The sequence below is a fragment of the Pagrus major genome, chromosome 8, assembly GCF_040436345.1.
Source record: "Pagrus major chromosome 8, Pma_NU_1.0".
Lineage (NCBI taxonomy): Eukaryota > Metazoa > Chordata > Actinopteri > Spariformes > Sparidae > Pagrus > Pagrus major.
In genome coordinates, this window is record NC_133222.1 from 25,867,532 (window position 1) to 25,889,427 (window position 21,896).

A 21,896-nucleotide genomic window follows, 5' to 3' on the forward strand; every position below is an offset into this window, starting at 1 on the left:
CAAGGGATGAAACAGGCACGAGCCATTCAGCCGTATGAAAGCAGATTGATGAAGCCGTGCCCAATCATTTTGAAAGATTATAATGCACTTTCAATTTTGAGGTTTAGAGTTTGAGCAGGACAGTTCATCTGAGTTTATCCTACAACACACAGGCCTGTGGGTAACTGTACTATATTAAGCCTCACTAGATATTCAGACCTGACCAACAGTAATGTCAGCTTAACCACTATAACAGCAGGGCTACGACACTCCAAGCTACAAATCATGTTCTGACACTCCCCCGTGGTGGGAGAGTCTCCTGTAGGAGTGACATGGGACCGACTACAACTCAGGGAACCTCACAGAAACTCTCTCCAAGGGGCGTAAATGTTGTCCTTGTCTTTCCAGTGTAGAAACGGAGAGTATGACAGTAGCGGATCATGGTTGCTGATGACCTGCATTACAGCCACAGACGTTGCTATCCATAAACTGAATGGTCATTTGTTGTGTTATCACACACCAGTTGGCCACAGTCCATGTATATCCAGATGTATATCTTCCACTCCTCCAATATATTTTTCAAATTACTGGATGGTTGGTCCTGGCAGAATTTGAGAGTAGTCTTACACTTTAAAAAGGTGACATTTTATCACTGCTTCCTTGATGTTACGTATTACCTGTTGATACAGATCACTCAATCAAAAACCAATGATCCATTAGTATAGAAACACCCTTTTCATCTTTTTACATGAAGTAGCAGATTTGCAACGTGCCTTGGATCTGTAAATCATTTCCAAGTAAACATTGCTGATTTGCCATCATTTTAAACTAAAATGTGTACCATCTGATATTTGGGCTCGAAAGTCTTAAAGATTACTCAATGATTAAAGGAATAGTTCAACATTTTGTGAAATATTTGTATTGCCAGGATATAGTTCCAGCACACAATATACTCCAAAACCACAAATGGATGAAAGAAGAAGAAAGAAAAAAACTATTTATTCAACTATTCAGCACCTCAGTTAATACAAATGGGACAGCTTTTAATAACACTTTATGATAACCATAATTAATAAATAGTAAATTTATGGATAATTAAACTTTAGTTAATAGTTATTCATTGTTGACACTGAAATGCTTTATACAACATTCATTATGCAATTGTAAAGGTTTATAAACATCAGTAGCAACTTTATAATGGCCATCCAAAAAATGTTTATAGATGAACCACAAAGTATTTTTTGACCATTTACAAAGTAATATGAACATCAGCTGCAACTTAACAATCAACAATTGCTTCATAAATTGTTCATAAAACATTTTATTGTCCGTTCAGTCATATAACTATTCACTAAATTTAATATAAATTAAACATTTATAAATGATGGTTATCATAGAGTGTTACCAGCTTTTCTACGGCACTCATTATCAGACTGTGATTGAGTCTGATAGATACGGAGGCTTTCTATCATTAAAATAAGTGTAGGGCACGTTGAATAGATAAAAGCAATTTTGGTACCAATGGGCATTACTATGATAAATTATACTAAACACGGTACCCATGAGAGGATGAACACACACACACACACACACACACACACACACACACACACACACATTTAGTCAGCTGGGAATTCAGAGCTATTGTATTAAGCACAGGGGCAATTAGGGATTCAGATGTAAAGTAGGGTCAAGCTGCTGACCTGCCTGCCTTCATGTGTTCTGTTGGGACGCCACCGCACTGCTCCATGCCACAAAGCGGCCAATCAAAGCCGCTTATTCCTGCCACCGTTGTCGACAGAGATGTTTGGGACCGTCATTGTGGAAACTCAAACCTGTCCGCTGCTGGTCTGTGCCTCTTTATTAGCAACCGATTGAGGACAGAGCTTATCTGGGCCCACCAGGATGTGTGTGTATACACAGTGTATATGTGTGTGTGTGTGTGTGTGTGTGTGTGTGTGTGTGTGTGTGTGCGTAGAGACAGAGGGTGTGCATTTAATGAATTGGTGTCAGGGAGGGCATAAAGAGTTAAATATGGTCTAATCTGCTAATAGCAAGCAACGGCAAGAAATTACCACACAGCTTGCATACAATGCAAAAACCTTTACGCACATTAGAAATAACACAAATACCATCATGAAAAACACTCAGAGAGCAAAAAAACTGTGTATCTGTCTTATTTTCGCCGTCAACATTTTATCAGCCAACCCCCATGAATAATCGGCACGGTAATTTCTTTGTTTCTTCCCTTTTTGTTCCTGGCATTTTGGTGCAGCAAGATAAGGGCTTAAAAAACAACAGAAGGGCTCGCAGAGCGAAAAAAAAAAAAAAGACAGATAGATAACAGTGATATCAACTCCTACACAACACAGTCACTCTCTTATCTGGGCTTTTTATCACAGTTTCGTTTCTTTCTTTCTTTCTTTCTTTCTTTCTTTCTTTCTTTCTTTCTTTCTAACCCTTCCACTCTCCTTTGTCGACTCACCGGACAAAAAACAGAGGACTGCTCTTAAAAACTAATGTCAGGTTTGGTATCAAATTAATTTTCTGCATCTTCAATATGGTTCATGTATAAAACGTAGCAGCAGGAGAGTGCACGCTGTTCAAGACATTGAACTGGTCACATACAATATAAGAAAGCAGACTGTGGGCTGGAAAAGAAAATATGTTTAGATATGTGATCTAGTGAACTGGGAGGGGAGTTGCTTATTAGCAGACACAGACAGGAAGATTGGTTGGTAGAAGCGCGCACACACACACACACACACACACACACACACACACACACACACACACACACACACACACACACACACACACACACAATCTTGTCCCAGCCTACACTGCAGCCATATTTCTGAGAAGAGGAAAAACTATTTCACACACAGACTTATCATTGCTCTGTGTCAGACAGAAAAGCCTCTCTGGGTCTAATCTATCAAGGTCAGCTAGTGTGGCCCCAGCAAACAGCACGTTGTTCCATCCCACTGCTCCCTGCTGGAGAACAACATCTGACTAGATCACTGGAGGGAGAGATGACTGACTGACCCACCTGCTACTAATTGACTAATAAGAAATGTACTTCTGTATTGTAATGAATTGATCTGAGGCTAAAAACACGATTGGTATCATTTGAAATCCTAGTACAGTACCCTTCACTTTTTTACTGAACCAAGCTCTAGTGTGTGTTTTAGTATTTTAAGATGTAGATGGAATCTGTTTGATTACTCTTATTAACATTTGTAGAGCTGTTGTGCTTTTTGATAGCTGAAAATTAAGAAAATAAACTACAATCAAATGGGATCATGGACAGAATACGACTTTATGATATGAATCTTAGCTTGAATCAAAAAAGGTTGTTGGATTTTACTGGTCTCCCTGCATGAGAAATACTCGGACCTCAGTGAGACAAATAAAGGTTCATTTTGAAAAAAAAAGTTAATAGAAACTTCCATCATCGCTTTAACTGACAGACATGCTGATAATTTTACACTGTGCTCACACATGATACCACTAAATTGGCGTTGTGACTTTAGCTCAGTGATAGTATTCAGCAGTCCAAAACATATTACAGTTTGGTTCATAATACACCAGGGTATATGCAGGAATCCTGAAGTTGAATTGAATACCTTTTAAGACCTTTTTTAAGAGCCTTTCCAAACATTTTAAGACCTCATTGCGTTGAGTTCTAACCGGTTACATCAGCGACACACTTGAAATTATATTTACTATATTTTGATTGTACAACTAAACAGTCTTAGTTTGTGGTAACTCCTTATCAATACAACATAATTTAAATAGGCAGGGTGGGAACAAAGCGCAAGAGAATGAACTGAAGGACTACCCAATTCAAGGATCGCGATAGATACACACTGGTATTTACATCCAGCTGTGAGTTTCAAAGTTTCAAATCACTAGTGCAGGCAGATCCCTCTTGTGTTTGCATGTCGCTCGGTCGCTCACAGCAGGATGTAAATACCGGTGTGTATCTATCGCGAGTTCTGTTGATCTTGTCTGGCTCGGCTTCCGTAGTGCAAGCAGCTGTGAGGGAGACTCGCGTGCACGTGGGAGCGTGCCTCCAGGCAGATATAGCATAATGACTGTTTAGGCTAGAAAAATGTACTAAATGACGTCGTTTCGAGTAAACCCTGGATGTCGCCACTTCAGGACACTTGGATTGCAGCGGACGAGCAGTATGGAGGAATATTACAAAGTTTTTGTGTAGTTTTATGGACCTTTTCATCTCGGACAACATTTAGGCCCGTTATATGGATTTTTGCTGCAGGAGGGTACCCCCGCAGGTCTCCAGCTGCACTTTGAGGAATAAGAAACTACACCGGACTTCTCATCAGCATGAGGGTGAGTCGATAATGACTGAATTTCGTTCTAGAGTGAACTATTCCTTTAAGTAAAAGTACAGTATTATCAGCTAAAAGTATCAAAAGAAAAACTCATTCTGTAGGAAATTGGTCCTGTGACTGATATATTATTAGATCATTTATCATTAGATTATTAATATTGTATCAATTCTGTTGTAGCTGCAATTACTTTATATACTATTAGGCAGTTTCATCCAGTGGTTCTCAACCTAGGGGCCGGGCCCCTCCAAAGGTTCACAAGATAAATCAGAGGGGTGCTGAGATTGTTAATGGGGGGGAAAATAAGGAAAAACGTTCTGCTACACAAATTTGTATTATTTTTCCAGAACTTTAGTCTAATCTTGGCTTTTTTTGTGAAATATTTCAGAGTTTAACCACCAAGAGCCATAAAATTAAACCATATGACGAGTTAAGAGGGGAAATGTCTGGCCAAAACTCATGGTCACGCAATGATTAAATTCAGGCAAACTTTCCCTATTTTGATAAATATACATGTTGAAAACAAGCCATAAAATGTAATACCTTTAAGACTGCATTTATGCATTTAAGCATTTAAGACTTTTTAAGACCCTGCATACACCCTGTACACTCTGTTGGCTACCTTAAGGAATAGTCATCATTTTTTTCAATGATAGCCCTACAACAACAACAGCCTGACTTTATCCTTGTGTCTTTTTGCAGGTAAGGGTTAGACAAGTTCAAATAATATTCACCGAAAATAGAAATTCCAAAGTTAAACAAAAGCACCACCCTTCACTGATTCAACAATAAACAAAAAAAGATTGAAATTAAGCCTGTCACAAAGTTAGTTTTCTCAAATCTATCCAGAGTAAACCCTGAAACAAATTAATAAAAGGATCTCAAAAAAGAAAGTAAAACCAACATCTGCAGCGCTGTCAGAGTTTCCTCTGGTACCAGTCAGTTGATCGTCTTTGTGTTCACAGGATAAGTGTCTGGAAGTGCAGCTGCAGGCTAACGATAAGCTAGCTGTGTTGTCTTTGAAGTGTTTTTTTTCTTTGGGCCAGTATGCCCGTGGGTGGAGAGAAAAAAGTATTGGGAGAATCGCCGATCCTGCTTTTGATTAAGATAATTGAAATCGAAAGCTCATTTTGATCAATTTTCGATTTAGGATTGAAATTGTGACACCCCAAGTGTAAAATAATTAGAACTGTGTACAGTGGATACAAATATGACAGCAGTGGAAACAAACCCTTCAAAGTTTTTAAATTTCCAGTGGCCTAGCAGTTTTGAACCATACAATACAATAACATCACCAGTTCTTTTCCACCTGGGGACCTTTATTGCATGTCAGAACCTTCCCTCGCAGTCTCTAACAGGGTTTCCTGCCTAACACTCCACTGAATATCTAATGAAGACAAAAGGCTAAAAACATAATCTATAAAACATTACATTTTTTCTTGAAACTGTGTTGCGTTCATCCAACCTGTTCCACCCTCCACACCCTAGTCACAGGTCACAGGTGACAGTCAGCTACAAGGCTGCACCATGTTGCTCATGGACCCTCAATTACCAAATGATCCTGTGAGTTAAAAGGCCAAAGTGGCCACAGTGTGGACTGTTGTGCAGTCTATGGTTAGCCCTACAATTATATCCTCCTCACATACTGCCACCATAGGCCAGAGACTAGAGAGTAGAGGTTCAGTTTATGAGTAAAACGTAGAACAGAAAAGACAAAAATAAAAACTACTGCTTTTACTGTCTGGGGTATTGCTTTCTATGTGACGCATTTACCCAAAAATTTTGCAGAAACATTGTTGAAATGATTACAGTTAATTTAATTTGATTAAACAATTGTATGTCATGTCATTTGTTGTGTGTTATACTGTATGTATGTTGTTTTGTTCTTTTTTTTTTAATTTATGGTGTCGGTGTATCCCCACAATATGGTGGAAGCCTAAACTAAGTTCACCATCAACATTCATCTCTGTAAACACAGTATTTCAAAACTAGGGGTGTCATTATTCTTCAAGTCCACGATTTGCTATGTCTGTCAATTTATTGGTTAGGATTTGATTCGATTTTCAATTTAGACATTATTTTCCAGGACTGATGGCTATGCCAATGTTTTACCATCAAGTCTGATTCATAAAGATCAACAGTTGTTTTCATGCAATGACATTTACATTTTCAAATTCTTCTTCTTCTTCTTTAAAAAGATACGTGCTATCAAGTGTGATATAACCACCGTATATTTTTAAGGTAGCACACTAAGGCCACGCGGTTACATGTTAGTACAATAATTTATTTGGAATGTAATGATATTGATATATTTCATAGGTCAATTTGAAAAAAAACTGTTGAACACAAAAACAAAAAGAAGAGTCACTAGCTGGCAGAGGTGTACTGATCGGCAATCCTGCTTTTGATTACGGTGATCGATTTTTAATGATTGTCTATTTAAAATTGAAATCATGACACCCCTAGTCAGAACTCATGTCCAACAACTTGAATGTAAACCCAGCTATTTACAGATAGCAGACACCATCATCATCACCATCCTGATCAAGGAGGAGGAGGAGGAGTGATGGGAAGGAGGAAGGAAGAGGTGAGCAGAGGAGGGAGGACAGAAGTTCAGTTGGACAGACAGAGAGCTGGAGTGCTAAAGATAAGAGAGGGGAGAGAGATAGAGGTTACTGGGTGTGTATAGGGGGGTGCGAAGGGGGGATAAAAAGAAAATGGGTTAGAGGATTTGGATGCAGGGAGCATATCCATCAGGGATCTTTCCTGGTATCAAACTGGAGCGATCAGTGATAAAAAGTCAACCTGGAAACGGCTGTAGCTGCAGTGGGAGTTCACTGGGCTGCAAATAGGCCTGTCTGCCCCTACTCTTTCTCTATCACTCCATCTCTGTCTATGCCCCCCTCCCTCCCTCCCTCCAAACACTCTTGTTGCCTTTATAATGACTCGAAAAGCCAGTAGTACAAGTTTTCTTTGTACTCCAGCTGGTACTGATGGCCATTCTGCGATGATCTTTGTGCCCATGCAGTTTTCATACATCTAAATACAGCCCACAGGATCTCCAAATATAATACACTTCCACATCTTGATACTCTTCTTCCAATCATATGACCACTACAGAATCTCTCACCCCCCCTTTCCTCTTTGCACTTCATCTCCCTCCTTCTCTAAAAGAAAAAAACACTCCACAAAAGAAAAGAGAAATGAAAAGAGAGGGTTTTTCTTCTTTCTGCTGTACCCCACCCTTTTTCTAGATAGAAGAGGAGGAAGAGGAAGAGGAAGAAGAAGAAAAAGAAGAAGAAGAAGAAGAAGAAGAAGAACATAATTTATCTGTGTATTATCAAGAAAGGCAGACACTTTAATCATTAGGCTATGAAGTCAGTATTTCCATTCTTATCTGTCGCAGGAGTGGAAATGGAGAGGAGATAGCGTTCTGGGAGCCCATCGGTAGGCAGGAATGATAATGGGGGGGTTGAGGGGGTGAGGGGGGAAGGAGGGGGGGCAGGGCTAGGCTATTGGACCGCTGTGTCAGCGCTATCTGCACCCATTATCAACAGCTTTATCTGCCCTACCATCAGCCTCGCTGTAATGGGGCCAGTTCAACTTTCCACATTATCATACCGCCAAGACCTGGTTCGCCAAGGCTAGGGGTCTGGCTGGAGACAGAGAGAGAGAGGGTGGGGGCAGATAGATAGAATGAAAGAAGGGGTGATAGAGAAGTGGAGGTGGAAGGGTAACAATAGAGGGAGTAGCGCTTAAAAAAAAAACACAGTGGACGTTGAGACGAAAGAGGGAGGAGATTATTTAAATAAGGAGAAAACAAGGATGAATTGTTGGAATATCTGAAGGTGGAGGTGAAAGGGTCCAAAAATCCTAACAAACTTAAAAAAAAATCATTTGGCTTGTTATTTAACCTGATATCACAGAGACATTGTGTTGCGCCCTGTTGTTGCGTCTACACAGTGGAGGAGTGTTTACGCTCTGAGTTCCTGTCTCCCCTGGCTGTTAAGTTATATTGGGTCAACACACCCATAATAAATGATGTTAAAGCAGGGCTTCATTAATCTGAGAGATTGCATAAAGTTAGTTCTATAGCTCACTCAAGCATTATCTGTGTCTCTATCGAGAGAGAAGATGAAACAATGTGTCAAGAAATTGCACAAATGTGTTTTCCCCAACAGTCTTCAGCAAAGCATTATAAAGACAGGATGGAAACAGAGCAGTGTTGTTTTATTTTGGTGAGTTTGATCTGGATGTTTCATTGCAGATACCAAAAACCTTGTTGTAGCAAATGTAATTGCAGACCATGTTAGAATTTGGCAATATCATGACACAACATTTCAGCCTTAAAATTAATCTGTTCCCAGCAGGATTTTACCATTGTGAGATTCCAGCAGCCTCTGAAATTAAATACATGTTGTATTACATATGTAAAGGGGTACTCCAGCCATTTAGTATAGCACTTCACAATGAAGTTAAGATCCTCCTTTTATGGCTTCAAGCCCATACTGAAGTTATTTTCTCAGACTTTGGAAAGCTTCTCCGGAGTAGTATTCAGTATCAGTATATTCCACAAAGTGGCACTGTATCAATATGCACTCACAGAGAAGAAACATTCCAAGATTTGGACTAAAATTTACACCAAAACTATATATTTACTAGGGGTGTAACGGTATTTGTATTCGTCCCGACCCGTCACGGTACGGGCGTCACGGTTCGGTGCATGCAGTCATACGACGAATACGTCTGAGTGAGTTAAAAAAAAATTCAAGTCCTCACTTTACTACAGGTGGCGGTAATAAGCCTAAAAGCTGCCAGAAACAGTCATTACAGAAGAAGAAGAAGTAGTTACAAAAAAGGACGAAGAAGGAAAGTGATGAAAGTGAAAGTGTGGAGTTGGAGGAGCCGCCGGCTTCATTTAAATCAGCTGTTTGGGAGCACTTTGGCTTCCCAGTACAATATAATGGTGATGGCACGCGTGTGGAGGACCGGACAAAGGCTGCCTGCCGGCGATGTTTCACGGAGGTGCGGTATGTCGCTGGCAACACCTCAAACATGCTAACCCACATAAGACGGCATCACCCCAGCATATAGCTACATATCAACATCTATGCGGCCATATGATGTAGTAGAGGAGCCCGGCTTCATTATAGGTGCTTGAGCCACGCTACAGTGTCCCATCCCGTGCGCACATCAGCGCATCATGAGAACCCTTCGAATACATTTGTTTTATGTTTTATTCTATTTATTTTTTACTTTTATAACAGGAGATGTTTTTTTATTTTGCAGTCAGTTGGTGTCTGTTCAAAATAAATGAAAAAAAGCTTGTCTTTTACATGTGATTTATTTTTTTTTTCCCGTTGTACCGAACCCGTACCGAACTGTGACCCCCATACCGAGGCACATACCGAACCGTGACTTTTGTGTACCGTTACACCCCTAATATTTACATATATAAAACTCTTCTGAAGCTTAATATCTCAAATTTTCATATTTATTTTTCAAATATTTCATTTTAAATCCTGCAGTTTACATGTCTAAATACAGAAGCATATAACAATTAAAAGTTGCTATATGCAATTCAGGAGAAGGATAGCTGATCAATACAAGCACTTTGTGTTGGTGGTTCGGGCCGGCCACTGACACAAAGCGTTGTTTTGTGATGACCTGAGAGTGAAAACCAACAAACTTACACACTGCATCTTTAAACTTGAGCCCCACCAATACGCAGAGAATAAAAAATTCTGATATCGCTAAATATCAGCTGATGTACACATTTGTTTTTATTGATCCCTCAAATGAACCACTTGGTACAAAGATATTTAATGGGGGCAGAATATTTTATAGTTTAACAGTAAACTTTACAGTCCAAAATGTCATCAGTCCATTGAAACCATGAACTTTACTGCAAATTCAATAATTACCCCAAGCATTTTTTCTGCATTATGTTCGTAATTTTTTTTTTTTTAAATCATAATCGGTGCATATCATACTACATATATGCCATTACCGATATATCTATAAACAGCCCAATATTGGCAGATAATATCAGCTAATGGATATACCAGTCTAGCTCTACTTTAAATGTCGAAATCACAGAGGCTGTTGCCAAACTTTTTGACTTGTAGTGGTTACAGCTACAAGCTAGAGAGTTTGAATGATTGGGAAGCCATCTGGCAGAAAATGAGCACTAAAATCAGTACTTCATTTTAAGCAAAATTGCCCTATATCCAGCTTATTTTAACCTGAAATATCTCTTTTGGACAGCTGGTCAGACAAAGTGAGACATTTAATAATGTCACATTGGACTCTGGAAAATCACAATGTGCATTCTGATTTATCATACATTGATTAATACAATTCAATTAAAACAATCAGCAGTTTAAAACATAGTTAAAAATAGTTATTTCCGGTCATGTTAATTATCTTGCAATTCCTTGGGGGTTTTCTATACGAGCTAGGGAACCACTGGTCCACATGTTGTCTGACTGCTGCATGGTTTTAACAAGCACAAGCCCTCACTGTTTGTTTTTATCATTCAAAATAAAGACAATATAGTCTACAATAGCACAGTGCTGTATAATTAAGATAAAAAAGATCATCTTTAGCACCAATAGCTCCAGCATAATAACTACAATAAAAAGATCTATGTACATTTACAGTGAATCCATCTTTAAAGTCTTGTTTTAAAAACAAACAATTGATATTAAATGCTCTTAATATGATGTCTCTTCACCTGTGGCACATACCATACAGTCTATGAGTATACTGTAAGGCCAGACACACACACACACCTCCCGTCCCACTATTCACACAAATACACACACACAGCCGGTTGATTGGCAGCTCACTTATCAGTCGGGGAGCTAGAGCACCATGGTTTACACAAGCACAAAGCAATCCACAGGCCCGGATCACTGCAACACTACTGGCTCACATGACTCATAATGTACACATTGAGACATGAGACATGAGAGAGAGAGATATAAGAGACAGACAGAAGGGAATGAGAGAGGGGGTGCGTTATGCTTTGCTCACAGACATGACCCTGATCAGCTTTACATTTATTAATGTGATCAAATACATCAACAGTACATTTCAACTGAAAACAAGTTATTTATGACTTTTATCCTCCTCTGTTGGCAGTCAGAGGGAACTGCAACAACAAACGGCTCAGCTTCTGACAGCGGAGAAAAAAAAGTTGCATATTTGCAACACAGAGGAGTAAACAGGCTGATTAGCAGAGCAGTGAGTTCCTAAACCTGGAAAGTTAACACCTGCTCAGGTCATCACTAATGTCAATCTAAGTGACACTTATGTTGTGGTACTAAAGGTGTGTGTTTATGATGTTTTCATTAAACCAGATGTGTGTGTGTGTGTGTGTGTGTGTGTGTGTGTGTGTGTGTGTGTGTGTGTGTGTGTGTGTGTCTGTGTGTGTGTGTGTGTGTGTGTCTGTGTGTCTGTGGGCAGACAGCAAGAGGAGCCGCTAGTCTAGACCTCCTCTGTTAAGGTAGCTCCCAGGAGTCTCCTCCAGCATCTCCCCTTTCTCCTCACATTGTCTCGGAGGCAAAATCGCCCTTATCACCTCCTCGTGTCCTATACTACCCAGTTCCTCCTTCTAATCCTTGTGTGCTTCCTCATCCCCTCATTGTCCCCTTCTCTTCATCTTCTTCTTTCTCACCTCTGCATTACTGTTCATATGGTGGCTGCTCAACTTTTCTATCCAGTCTTTGTGGTTGTATTCTCTCTCCTCTTCTCCCACTCTATTCTTCTCTGCCTTCCATTTAATTATTTCAGTTTTCTAACCAGAAAACACAGACAGAATAAGGATGTGGACCTCTGATAAAACCAGAACACACACATTAACTACACATGTTTTCATCACATCATCTCTTCAAAGATTTTTTCTAATTAAATGTATTAATGTATCTGAAGAAAAACTAAACAAATCAAGTGCACAGCAATCAACTACTAGATACCCAGTGGTTCCCCTATATTAAAATAACAGTGGTGCATCTCTGCTGCTGAAATTTGGCCGTCGCTGCTGAGGAGTGGAGAGGAGAAGGAGGGGAGGAGAGGGGGAGAAGGAGGAGTGGAGAGGAGAAGGAGGAGAGGAGAGGAGAGGAGAGGGGGAGAAGGAGGAATGGAGAGGAGAAGGAGGAGAGGAGAGGGGGAGAAGGAGGAGTGGAGAGGAGAGGAGAGGAGAAGGAGGAGAGGAGAGGAGAGGGGGAGAAGGAGGAATGGAGAGGAGAAGGAGAGGAGAGGAGAATGAGGAGTGGAGAGGGGGAGAAGGAGTAGAGAGGGTTGTGTTTTTGTATCTTTAAAGTTGTAATATTTTGAGCAATGGACATTTCATATCTAGGCCAATTAACACACCAGCGAGTAAAGCATATAAGCAGCCAACTAACTAAACTAACGTTATATTATTTTGTGCTTTCACACATTTGTCAGTGAAGCTTAGAAACGGAGAGGAGTTTGTCTCATAACTTTAGAAACTAACATTATGTGTTTTTTCTCGCTACCAACGCTTCATATCCAGACCAATTCACCCAGCTGTGAGTGAAGCATTCAGAATATAAATTAGCAACTTTACTCTTACCGCTTACGTTAAGATTTAATAATTGGAAGGATGAATAAGTGCCAGCTAGCTACCCTCTAGCTGACATCCATTGGTTGAGGCAAGGCCTCCCATCCTGGGGAAAATATGATATACTAAAACTTACAGCTAGATTTTTATCCAACATTGACATTATGACATGAAGAGGATTCAGTTCACTTGATGGCTGACTGAACAGGGAGCAGGTGCACACTGGGTCAGCACTGCATGCACTGCATGGTGTGTGTAGGGCTGGTTGAGTATTGACCTTTGACCTTTGACATCTTGATATTGGCGATCTGGGAATTCAAGCTTGGCAACTTTAAGCTACAGTTGCATTTATTGTTGTTGGTCAGTCAGTCAGTCGGTCAGTGCGTGTGGCTGTAAAAGCAGGCAGTTTTGTTTGCCCAGGTTGCCTTAACACCCTGGAAAAGAGTGCTAAGCACAGTAGAAGTAAATGGTCTTTCTTGTCACTGCTGCTGGGGGGGCCTTGTCATAACACTGGCTCTCCCTCTCTTTCACACACATCCACGCCCACACACTGCCCATTGAGTGTCATTGTGACCAGAGATGAGCGCAACCTGCCCCACAGTTATCCCAGCCACAATTACAACTTCTACAGCCAGCAACCACACACACACACACACACACACACACACACACACACCTGAAACAAGTGACCTCCATTTGGTCTACTTTCATGAAGTGGAAATTCTGTGATGCTGTTACTCTTCTCCATCACTGCACCATCATGTGTCTTCAAACCTGTGTTTTCATGCATCGATCGGACATCAGCTTGAGAAGCCGGCTGGGATTCTTTGGTTACTCTGCTTAAACATCCACCATCTCAAATACAGAGCATGCCAGCCGTGAGTTAAGCGCTCACAAAGCTCCCTGGGAAGAGCAGGCAGAGTGGTAATTACTGCTAGAGCAAACAGTTTGGATATAGATTATGCTACTGTTGCTACCACCCCCCACCCCCCCGTCTACAGCGCGTCAGTGGCAGGGTCAAGGGTGAAACCGTTTACAACCGCACTGAGTTGGGGAACCATAATTCACCACGAGGCTGTCCCGTGGGTAAATAGCAGGAAAGGGTAATAACTCATCCACAAACCGAACACAAACGGTGTTTCCTCTGTAACCCTGCCAACTTCCCCCTTTGGTGTATCTGACCGTGCACACACACACTCTCCATCATCGCTGCTCGGAAAGTAACAATGCAAACACACAAATCAATGAAAAAAAGCTAAAAGATTTAACAAGAGCAGAGAGAAAACAGGCAAATGCACAAGGCATTTTGTAGCCCCTTCACACTGGACAAAAAACCCACTAACACTCATGAAAACCTGGCTTTTGTCTTTAATATGAATGAGTAAGACAGACATTTACTTAACAGTCCCCTTTGAACTCACTCATATATACCAGCCACTTTAATACGCTGGATTTTTTTCATCAAGATCAGCACATTAATCTCTAAGAAATTAAGGAAAATTTGGAAAACAGCCCTGTCTCACAATGTTAAACATAGTGAGAAACATTCCTGGATCCGTCTGTTTATCCAGATCTGGACAAAAAGCTAATGGGATCTATTCTGAGCCCCATCCATCAAAGTTTTGCAGAAATCCTTTCAGTAGTTTTTGTGTAATCTTGCAGACACATTTAAAGGCTATAACAACCTTTAAAAAACATGCATATACATGCTTATTTTTTTTTTGAAGAAGAAGACAGTTATGGAAAGGGGGATTTTCAGCTTCTTCAACTTCCATAGAACAGCTTGAACAGAACTGTTTTGACACTATATGTGCATGCATATGCTGCTATGACTGATTGCAGTAATATGCAGCGCTCACACCAAGCCATCTCATGGTGAGCATGAGAAACGTTGGCGTCTGATATACAATCAGTCACCATCTATAGCTAGTTTAATATCTGTAAGTAGAATCAACCCAATGCGAGTCATCCTGCTGATGCTGTTACTTTCCTCTTTTTCTTCCCCTCCCGCTTACTGTACGCTCTTCAAGTTTTACGCCTTAAACGGAAAGAATGTTTAAATAGGAAAAAGAAAAATCACCCTGGAGATAATCATCGATGAACACCAAAATTTCCCAACATGTCTGTGCTATCTTATACAGAATCTAGAATGAGTAATACGTGGTATTAATTTTAATTAAATTAATCAATGACAATGCTTGTTAGGGAGGAGAGAAAGAGAGGAGACACGAGGGGTGGAAAGACGGAGGGGGGGTGCTTGAATGGGTGAGAAAAGACTGAGGGAGAAAAGAAATGCATTCACACCTATCATCTAATTATACAACAACATTAATCCCATTAGGGCTGGAACTGATTGCCAGGGTCCGGACCCCGGCTGCTCCTGCCTGGGCCTGTTGTTATTGCTGTGGAGCCTCGGCTCCTGCCTGCTGCAGCCTGATAACAACTCTAATCACACTTGGCGATCTCTATCTGCACCGGAGATCAGGCCCCGCGGCTTATCGAAAGTTCACATCAAGCTAAAAGCAGAACAAAGAAGGAGAAAAAACACACAAGGGAAAGCCACCAAGGCGCTGCATGAGTGTTCTGGGTTTGTGTGTGTGTGTGTGTGTGTGTGTGTGTGTGTGTGTGTGTGTGTGTGTGTGTGTGTGTGTATGCTTGGAATTTAGACATGCTTGTGTTTTATTTCACTTTGGCTCACAAAGAATGAATTAATCTCTCAATTGTGCGTCCATATAACAATCACATGACCCATGCCTTGTCAGGCTACTGATAAAAGAACAACAGACACATTTCTTTCACACAGCTGCAACACTCAACTGGAACCGGTCTTAAAAATCTAAAAACACCTCTTCTTTAAGCTTTAAAGAAGTTTAACCACTGTTTAATGGAGAGAAAAAAAGAGAAGACGAAAAGGAGGAGGAGGTCAGCATGGTGATTTCCTTGTTTGGCCTCTGCCGGCGTCCTGGTTTGCTTTAAGCTGTGGGAGGCAGCATATTATTCATGCTGACCTCTGAGCTATAACACTGATGTCATAGGAAGCTTTCTCACAGACAGATACACACACACACAGACACACACACACACACACACACACACACACACACAGACACAGACACACACACACACACACAATCAGCAGTGTGGATCTGCAGGGTGTTATCTATCTACCATCAGCAGGCCTCCTTATCAGCCCCAAACATCTTTCAGAGAGGGGTGGGGGAGCGGCAGAGCTGGCTGGGCTGCCATTAAAAACACACCACAACACATTCATCTACCAGCTAAGTATTCCACACACTTTTCACTCCTTCTCTATCTCTTTCTTCCCACTATCTACCTCCACACCTCCTCTTTTCCTCCCTCTTATCACCGCACTTTTTTCCCCACTCTCCCTCTGCTTTTCTGTTCCTTTAATTATCTAGAGATCCACCTCCAGTCAATCGCAAACAAAACCAATGACAACAACGCAACAATGCTGGGAAAATGGCATGCAACAGCCAGATGTAATTACAATGTGCCCTCCATCCTCCTTCTCTCCTTCCATCTTCCCAACCTCCCATCTTTCTCTCCCTCTCTCTTTTACTTTCTGCGATATCAGCAGCAGCGATCGCCGCCAAGTTTTATCGTGTCTCCCATCTCAATCGCCAAAATATAAGCCCAGGGATCCAGCCTCAATGGGCTGCCTGCCTGCCTCCTATCTCTCCATCAAGGAGAGAAGTCTTATCAGGCTGAAAGATCACCAACCGTTGGGGAGGATGACGCACAAAGAGACACAGACAAATATCTATCTGCTACACAAACAGCCGCTTTTCCTCCTCAACTATGGGCCTCCAGAAAGCCCTGGACTTAATCCATTGTTGTTGGGGAAAAAATGGAAAAAGATATCCATGCCATGTTGTCTTAATGTACCGCTCTGTTAGGTGTGCGTGTGTTGTGTGTGTGTGTGTGTGTGTGTGTGTGTGTGCGCGCGTGTGTGAAGGAGGAGGGCGGTGTTGTTGTCAAATGTTGCTTTTCTCGTGGTTTTTCAAAAGTTACTTCAGGTCAGTGAATCAGGGAGAAAAGCTTCTCTCCGTTACAGCTGCACACTACAGAAAGTGTTGACACAATATTGGCCTGATATTAAAACGATACCCTACTTTGCCTAAATAAAATTGTAAAATGGATCTTCTTATAGAAGAAGTCAACAATTTGGCGAGACATTCAAGCCAACCTTCAGTACTTGGCAGTTTCTGATATCTGCAGGTTCAGACACATTTTGGTAAATACCCAGCCCTTGTCACTTGTTTACTTTGATTATGGAGGTTTGCCAAAATTGCAGGAAGCACCTGTAGCCTTCACTTTAGAAAGATGAAGTTGGAATGACTAATATAATCTGTTCAAATGAATTCAGGGCCAGCACACACAGGCTAATCATACAATACACTGTAAAACAAACAGTGCTTGTTTCATTCACAGTGCCTCCGCTGTCTCACTTGGTGACTTCAACAGGTGACTCCTGTTGACTGGTAATGATTAATAGTAGTTAATAGTTAAGGCTGAAACGTGCTTCTCCAGGCTGCATGAAAGCAAGTGTTGAGAGACCTCTGGGTAGATGTTACATTTGAACTTCTTTTCCTCAATCGGCTTGCTTGATGCTCAGCTTTGCACAACACATTATTAAGATTTCAGGTGTTGAGCATCATTGCCCATAAAACCCTCTGTGTAGGTTTACAAAGTTGTTTACGAGCATCTCTGCCTAAGCACAGCTGAAGCTTTACTCACAGCACATCTATGTTACCTTTATCCATGATTGTTCCAACTATGGTGTGGAGTCAAAAGTATTTCCACATATTCTGACCCAACAACTAGCTGCTATAGATCACAATGAATGCAAACAGTGTTTTCAATAATAATAAAACTCAATCCGACAACAGTGACCTGGCTGGAATTGGTCATATGAGTAACAGTGAGCAGCATGCTCAAAACAACATGGTGGACACACTGCCTTAGCAGTAATAATAGTAGTGGTGGTGGTAACACTAACAGCCCCATCTCTGCTGAATCCCCTGCACACCCCAGCTGAACAAAGTCCTTATCACTCCTCACTCTTTCCTATCAAAATGTCTGCCAAATCACAAGAGAGTCACGGGGCTGAGAGCCTGGCTGGCCTCGACCACAACCGGGGCCTGGTGCACAGGGAAGCATAGTGGACCAGAAGCACTGATAAAGACGGCCATGACACCCCTGAGACACACACATGTACACATACACACTCTCTCTCTCTCTCATACATGCCAATTCTAGTCTGGGTTTATCAGCCTCAGGGTCTGGAATACATCTCCAGGCTTTACTGTAGGTTCCTGCTAGGAGTTCACAGCTGATAGGCCTCTCTATGGAAACAGAGGAAAAAACAGGAAGTGACAGACTATGTAGACTACTTGCAGTGGCAAGAGAAATCCATTATGTCAGCCCGGCGGAAATGCTCGATCACGATAGATCAATCAGATCAATGCTAGCAGGGGCAACCTATGGAAGAAAGTCTGCTGCCGTCTGGCAAAACATACAGAAGTATCCGCTACGTACCACCAGACTTCAGGCTTCTTTCCTAAGGCTATGAGACTGTTCAATCATCCTCAACACTCCAACATAAAAAAATAGCTGTTTTTCTTTTTTACCGTTAGCTAGTTAACTCAGTTATCTGTGCAGTTAGCGTTCCGTACAGCACTAAGCTTGGAGCACCGGGGGAGTGTTGGTGCTTACAACGCTACACTATTCTGCAGATGATTTTAGTTTAAGTTCAGTTTTTTTCAACATTTTTTGTTACATATAGCTCCTTTAAGCGTTTACATTATACAAACATTACACTACTCAATAATGTCCAATGATCATCATGTTGAAAAGTGACATTTCATCCATTAGCAACAACTAAATGGTTTGCTTCTTATTCATTATTCTAATGAAGTGTATTATGTGTATGTTGTGTATGTCACGTCTGACAATGTTTGATACCAGCCTGATGACCCATGATAATATTTTTGACAGTTCTGTGCTTTAGCTGCTTATGCTAATATTAGCTTCACAGACTGACAGGAAATACCCGTACAATTTCGGATCCTGGAGGTACAAAATAGAGCTTTAAGGGTGACAATCTTAAACAACAATATGTGTGTGAAAGCTGTCAGCCATTTACACTCAACAAATACCAAGCTAGCCCACTTGCTAGCTGTCTGCCTTATATTGAAGTGAGGATCATTCAGGGAGAGCTAGAGCCATCACTCTGTTAGTTTTTGAGCAGCAGAAGGACACAGCCAACACTTTTGTCACACGTAGTAAAGTGTCTTCTTCAGTTAAATCCATCTTTGGCCAAGCAATAATAGTACAGAAACCAGTATACAGAGATCCAATAACCAGAAAACAACCAAGAAATATATTGTCAGCAACAGAATTAACTTTTGAGTAAATTTTGGGGCGGTGACAGCAACTTTAGCTGACAACTGACTGAATCCTTTCACCTCCTAAGACACTTTTATTTTTTTTTAAAAAGTTTTTCAAAATGTAATCTTTTTTTTATACAATAAAAAATTAATTGTTCAGTCCTTGTTAGCATGTTGCACTTGTGAGCAACTTAGTGTCACGCTCCTTGCTCCCTTTGACCTCTTGACCTTAACATACAAACATCACTCACAAGTAAGGTTTGCATAAAACCATGAAAAAAAGTAGATCGCTGCCATTAGATGCATTTTCCTAAGATAACATCACGTCACCAGAGCCAGAGTACTTAATCAGGTTGTTTTGATCAAAAATGTCTTGGATAGATAGATAGATTGATAGATAGATTGATAGATAGATTGATAGATAGATGGACTTATTATTATTATTAGTAGTAGTAGTAGTAGTAGTAGTAGTAGTAGTAGTATTATATGTGAAACTGTATAATTGTATATAATACAGCCTAAACTCCAAAATGTTGCTAAGACACCATGTTTCTGGGAACACGTAGACACAATCACTGATGACAAGGTATCATTATTTGCACAATGTGATAACTTACCAAACAAACTATTCTGCTGATGTCATTGTTTCCATTCCAGCCACAGCCTCAAAACAAATACATGCACGTTTTCTTTAATCTTCCATCTCCAGTATAGTGACATTACAGACTGAGACTCTTCAACAGCTCAGACTGCAAAGGGCCTTCCCTTTAGCCTCACAAAGCACAAGCACGAGTTAATGACAACATCATTAATATGCTTTTGTATCAACTTGAACATCAGTCACCAGTGATAAACCTCACACGTTTTATAAACAGGAAGAACTCGTCAAGCACGGAGACCAGCCAAGCGCCAGACCAAGAAAAGGGCCTTTCAAGCGGACCTAAGATGCATTATTGAGTTAAAAGGATAGATGAAAAAAAGATCCAATTGTAAGCAGCTATCAGCCAGAGAGATCAGCAAGGCGGCCTATCTGACGCCCCATCTCTGGAAAAGAGAAGTGAAAAGCCAGGGGGAAAATGCAACGGCGGCCTCGGCGCTGCCTCAGACAGAAAACAAATAAAAAAGATCCAATTTTAATCTTTATCTGGGCTCACATCGGATCGCTGCTTTATCTCTGTTCACATCGGCTTTTTCAGAGAACACTGACGTCTCCACAACAGAATTAAACAGGAAGCCACGGCTACAGTTTAGCTGCCAATGGACAAAGCTTTCTTTACAGGCTAATAAAATAAAACTTTTTCATATTCGTACACAGTCTAGATAGCAAGGCCGCCAAAGTGGCACTTTAGTCATTTACAAAAAACGGTTGAAGAAAAAGTGCAGACTACATCACTCACACTGTCTGACAAAATACTGTAGCTGAACTCAAAGTAGCCTACTTAAAGTCTCGGTTGTGTTTTAGGTGATATTTGCCCATAAAATGGTGTCATAAAACTACTGCCGAGACAGTCGGGCAGTACAGTTGGCTCGTGTACTCCTTATTAACTTTACAGGGACGCTGAGCTCAGACAGGCGCCGCACACAACATGCGGCGTCTCCCAGAGCGCGCGTGGCTTCCCACACTACTGACAACACAGAACATCAAGTAATCAAGTAGTGCAGTCTTACGCTTTATCTGCCGGGGTTTGCTCTGCTTTCTCCGGGACATGGCTGCTCTTCCCTGTGACCAGGAGCCCGCTTGGACGGAGTGATAGAAGCGGTCTGGTTCTTCTGTTTTCCTCTTCTTTTCTCTTTCCACACCGTTTATTGCTGCGACGCTGCGCTCCGATCAGCGACCGGAGAAATCCGCATGACCCGCCTGTACTTTGATATCTTCTGCCACGACAGCTAACGCAGAGCTACCTGTAGCTGAGCGCGCTGACTTGTTACTGCCCTCCGTCTGTTCTTCCCAAAGGTGCCTTGACCTCACCTTTCTCTCCGTTTGCCTGTTAACGTTATTCCTTCGCTGGGCGCGCCTCCACCACAGCCGCTAGCGCGTCTTCAGCGAGCACAGTTGCCTGTCCTCAGAAATACTAACACTGAAAACTATTAACAGTTGTATGGAGGTCAGCGGAGTGACAGCTATTATTTTCTGTCAAGTTTCCTTTCGCCGGTCCGCCCCCTTGTCCGCTCGCACTGCCTCTGAAGCGGGGACCCAGACACTTTCAATGGAGCTCGAGCGCTACAGTCAACTCTGCTTACTACTGAGGAGACAACGCGCCTATGGAACGCCCCTTACGTCTGACGTATGGCACCGCACTCGTCTCCTATTGGTTTACCCTTCTCCCATGTAAAGCAAGCATTTGTTTTTAAAGAAATAAAGAAATAGAAAATAAAATACATATTATGCTTCACATTTCAACTGCGTGATTATTCAATAACTACAAATAGGCTACATAAAAAAGATGTATAAATCAATAACACATTTTCGAGAAGTTAATTTTTTTGTTTGTACCAATGTTGTAAACTTTCACATGTTCTACATTGCATAGTCTTCTAATGGGAGGCTGATGAACTTCTGAG

The 21,896-nt window shown here is 41.3% G+C and overlaps 1 protein-coding gene across 2 annotated transcripts in view; it reads right to left on the bottom strand.

Annotated features, from left to right (window-relative positions):
* Nucleotides 1-21,501, bottom strand: part of zfpm1 (zinc finger protein, FOG family member 1) — a 122,378-nt gene extending 100,877 nt beyond the window's left edge. For both annotated transcript variants that reach the window (XM_073471902.1, XM_073471901.1), the window contains exon 1: nucleotides 21,003-21,501. In XM_073471902.1, coding sequence (XP_073328003.1) covers nucleotides 21,003-21,042 — 40 coding nt within the window. In that variant the 5' untranslated portion in view covers nucleotides 21,043-21,501. The remainder of the gene's footprint in view (nucleotides 1-21,002) is intronic.
* Nucleotides 21,502-21,896: the final 395 nt, after the last annotated feature.